The sequence below is a fragment of the Geospiza fortis genome, unplaced genomic scaffold, assembly GCF_000277835.1.
Source record: "Geospiza fortis unplaced genomic scaffold, GeoFor_1.0 scaffold34, whole genome shotgun sequence".
NCBI classification, from domain to species: domain Eukaryota; kingdom Metazoa; phylum Chordata; class Aves; order Passeriformes; family Thraupidae; genus Geospiza; species Geospiza fortis.
In genome coordinates, this window is record NW_005054474.1 from 85,553 (window position 1) to 89,443 (window position 3,891).

The 3,891-nt window shown below is 41.5% G+C and overlaps 1 protein-coding gene across 1 annotated transcript in view; it reads right to left on the reverse strand.

Moving 5' to 3' along the window:
* Positions 1-218: 218 nt before the first annotated feature.
* Positions 219-3,891, reverse strand: part of LOC102043153 (vasoactive intestinal polypeptide receptor 1-like) — a 30,801-nt gene continuing 27,128 nt past the window's right edge. The window contains exon 13 of the mRNA XM_005428205.2: positions 219-1,470. Coding sequence (XP_005428262.1) covers positions 1,282-1,470 — 189 coding nt within the window. The 3' untranslated portion in view covers positions 219-1,281. The remainder of the gene's footprint in view (positions 1,471-3,891) is intronic.

Consider the following 3,891-nt stretch of genomic DNA (forward strand, 5'->3'; position numbering starts at 1 on the left):
ACAGCTGAACATGGCTTGAGACACTTTTGCTGCTCTCCCAGCCTTCTGAGAAACAAAACATCCCCGCCTGAAGCATTCCCGACTCATTAACACACCCACACAAACCCAGGTGTGTCACCAAAAAGGGATCAGGGTTCTTTTCACAGCCCAAACCAAATATTTCTGCAAGAAATTTTAGCACTCCCCAGGATTATTAACCTTTTATTTTATAAGGCCTCAAATGAAATATTCAAACTGACACAAATTGAATGTACAAACTCAAATGAAATATCCAAACTGGCATGAAGTAAATGTACAAGCTCACCACAGCTGTAATTGCCACTTGCATTTTATAGATGTACATCATACATTTTGGATACAAATTCTCATTACTATGCTCAGCAACAAAACACAGGAACAGAGGTTACAAGTAAAGTTGACAAGAAGGTCAGAATAGACAAAATTACTCATTGCAACAAACATATGGTATTGGAACAGATGTGTTAAATGCCTAATTAATAAATAACTTATTAGAATCATATTTATAGAAGCCTGGACAATTAAGCTCTGCTTTAATAGAACTAGAGATGAAGCACCTGAAATCAGCAAAGAGATTTCCAGGAGTCAAATATTTGCTGACCTAAATAATTAACCAAGAGCAGGGCAAACTGAGGGACTGGAACACAGGGTTTTTAAAGCTGAATTGATACTGGGACTCAGAGAGTGAATGGATGGCTGTGTTTATGTAAAAATAAAGCACACAGACATTAAGAAGAAAAATAATAAACTTATTTTTCTATGGTTGTAAGTAAGAATATGCCTTAAGTAAAAAACTGTACTGATAAGATAGTGAAGGGTTTATAATGTAGGGCTGTGGTTGTATAGGATAAACTAAGAGTTTAGAAGTTATAATAGAAGCTGATGTGCATGTGACAGAAGCCATTGGATAAAAGTATCTGCAGTCCAGGAGAAATAAGTAAAGGTGATAGATCAGAAAAGCAAAATAAAACTTGTAACAACTAGACAGTTGGATTAGATCTATTGGATTAGAAAGTTCTATATTGTCTTGTAACAAAGAACTTGTGACTACTTTGAGCTATGGACAACTGTTTGCTCCTCTAAAATCTCTGAGGCTGCTGTTTATCTGAGTAATAAGTCATTTTTAGCCCAAAAAAATAGTCCCATCCCTTCATTGTTAGCAGCAAGAGCTCCTGACACTATGGAAAGCCACAAAGGACCCAGTTTGGCCACCTCGTGGGTGGAACATTGCAGAGTCCCAGCAACTGGTCCTGCTGGAGCCCCTCAGACAGTGGTGACACCATCCTGGAGCACAGAGGTTCTCCTCTTGGGGCTGATTTTGTCCAGCAGGGAGAGCTGGGTGACGTAGTTGACTGGGCTGGTTTCTCTGGACAAAGCCCCGTGCTTGTGGCTGAAGGTCAGGTACTCCTGGTGCTGCCACTTGCACAGCTGCTTCTTCAGCTCAGTTTGAACCTACAAACAAAGAGAAAATTAAGGCTTAATGAACACTGGATATGCCTAAAAGTCTGCCTGAGTACTTAGCCCAGATGAGCCAGGATTAAGCCTTAACACATTTTTAGAAGAACTTGATCTCCGTCCTTATACCTTTTGAAAAGAAACAGATTTAATTTCAAAAAATCTGAGGATGGCATGCAGAGGTACATTTGACCATCAGGGCAGATCACTGACAATATTTATCATTTTGGTGGCCCCTATTCTGCTTTAATTTTCCCTGTTAACCACACAAACAACCCCTGAGTACAACAACTTCATGGATGGCTCTCTGGATCTTAATAATCAACAATCAAATAAATAAGAGGTCATCAAAGATCATCTATTTCAGAAATGTAATTTGAAAGTTTTATTTGGGTGCAATCCCACAGTATGTCTTCTGAAAATCATAATTTCTACCCTGTATTTTTGATATGACTTATTGTCAGGTTATAAGGTTTCAAAGTGGATCTCAGAACAGAAAATGCTGAGAGTGGCTTGTGTTCATGGTGAAAGGTTTTTTGGAACCAATTTTGTTTTGTTTGAGGAAGAAGGCTGTAAAGTAAAGCCATATGAATGGTCTGGTTTCAGAATCAAATGTTGAAGTAGAAAAGGAGACTAAAGGCTGTGACAGAAATAGGAATCCACTGAAGAATCTGTAAACATTTTCAAAGATAAAACAAAAAACTTTGAAGATGGAAGTATTCATTGCATAATTATTGAATATTCATGAAATGTTGATCTGCTGCGGCATGTTGTGTGCAGATACAGAAAATGTATGAACATTGTGAGTTTATAGCTAGTAAGTGGTGAAAGAATACAGTTCCAGTTGCATCATTTCCTCCACCAATCCAGTATTCCAGCTCTGTCCCAGCAAACTCAGGGCCCTCCAACACCCCTCAGTTTCATCCTTACTCATAACACCTCTCCTGGCAGCAGCACAGTCTCTCACGTTGTCACAGACACTCAAAACTGAAGAAACACACACACAGAGAAAATAATAATTAGTTTTTATGATTGCAAGGAACCACAACAGATGCACTGCCAAGTGGTAATGAGTGGCCAAGCTGCTCCAGGAGAAGTTATCCCTAAGAAATGTGGAAAAAAGCCAGCCCAGCTTCATCTTGGGGCCAGAGATCAGGCTCTGCCTGTCCTGTTTTTAACACCTACTGCATTTCTGTATTGTGGGGTACAATATGCAAGCTATTAAAAGGCTGCTGAAGCAATTAAAAGGCTGCTGGCAAGGAGTCTGTGATACAGAAGGCAGGTTGGAAGTAGGGCTTTCTGTATTCACAGCTAAGTCTTGTAAGCACTCTCTCAGAATGGCCATGATAAATTATTTTCCTAAGTAATGAACATAGTTTAGGAATTACTCATAGGTAGCTACTCTTAGGTAGGGTTACTTGCACCTTGCACCTCCTTTTAGCCGTTCCTGTGAGGTGCTGGAGTGTGTCCAGTGAAGGGATGGAGGGACTGGAGAATAAATCCTGTCAGGAGCAGCTGAGGAGCTCAGCCTGGAGAAAAGGAGGTTTCTTGGTCTCCACAACTCCCTGAGATGAGGTTGTAGGTGGGAGTTGGCCTCTTCTCCCAGGGAACAGGGACAGGAGGAGAGGGAACAGTCTCAAGTTGTTCCACGGGAGGATCAGTTGGACACCAGCAGGAATTTCCCCATGGAAAGGGCGCTCAGGCCGTGGCAGGGGCTGCCCAGAGAGGTTTGGAGTGCCCATCCCTGGAGGTGGCACTGAGTGCTCTGGCCTGGGGACAAGGTGGGCATCAGGCACAGCTGGGACTTGGAGGCCTTTTCCAACATTAATAATTCTCTGCTCTATGAGAATTGTCCAAGTTTAAACCACTGCAGAGACTGAGGCGCCATTAGTGTGTCATTCTGAACTCATTTATTCCCTTTTCTGAGGATGAGATGCAGTTTTACGTTTTGTCATCAGTTTTGATTTGTTCTGTTCTTTTGGGGGAAAGTGCCAGCAAATTTGGTGAGGTTTTTTAAATGATAGGCTCACTACATTGTACTGCAGGGAGTTTAGCCAAATTCTAAAAGTGTTATAAAAACAGGAAAGAAATATTTGAACAAAAGTCTTGATTGCATGAGCAGACCTGGAAAAGGGAAAGGGAAAAGAGAAATAGGAAAGGGAAAGGAGAAAGAGGAAAAGGGAAAGGGAAAGGGGGAAAGGAAAGGGAAAGGGGAAAAGGGAAAGGGGAAAAGGGAAAAGGGAAAGGGGAAAAGGGAAAGGGGAAAAGGGAAAGGGGAAAAAGGAAAGGAGAAAAGGGAAAGGGGAAAAGGGAAAGGGGAAAAGGGAAAGGGGAAAGGAGGAAAGGAGAAAGAAAAAAGGGGCAAAGAAAGGGAAGGGGCAAATAGGAAAGAGAAAGGGAAAAGAGGAAAGGGAAAGA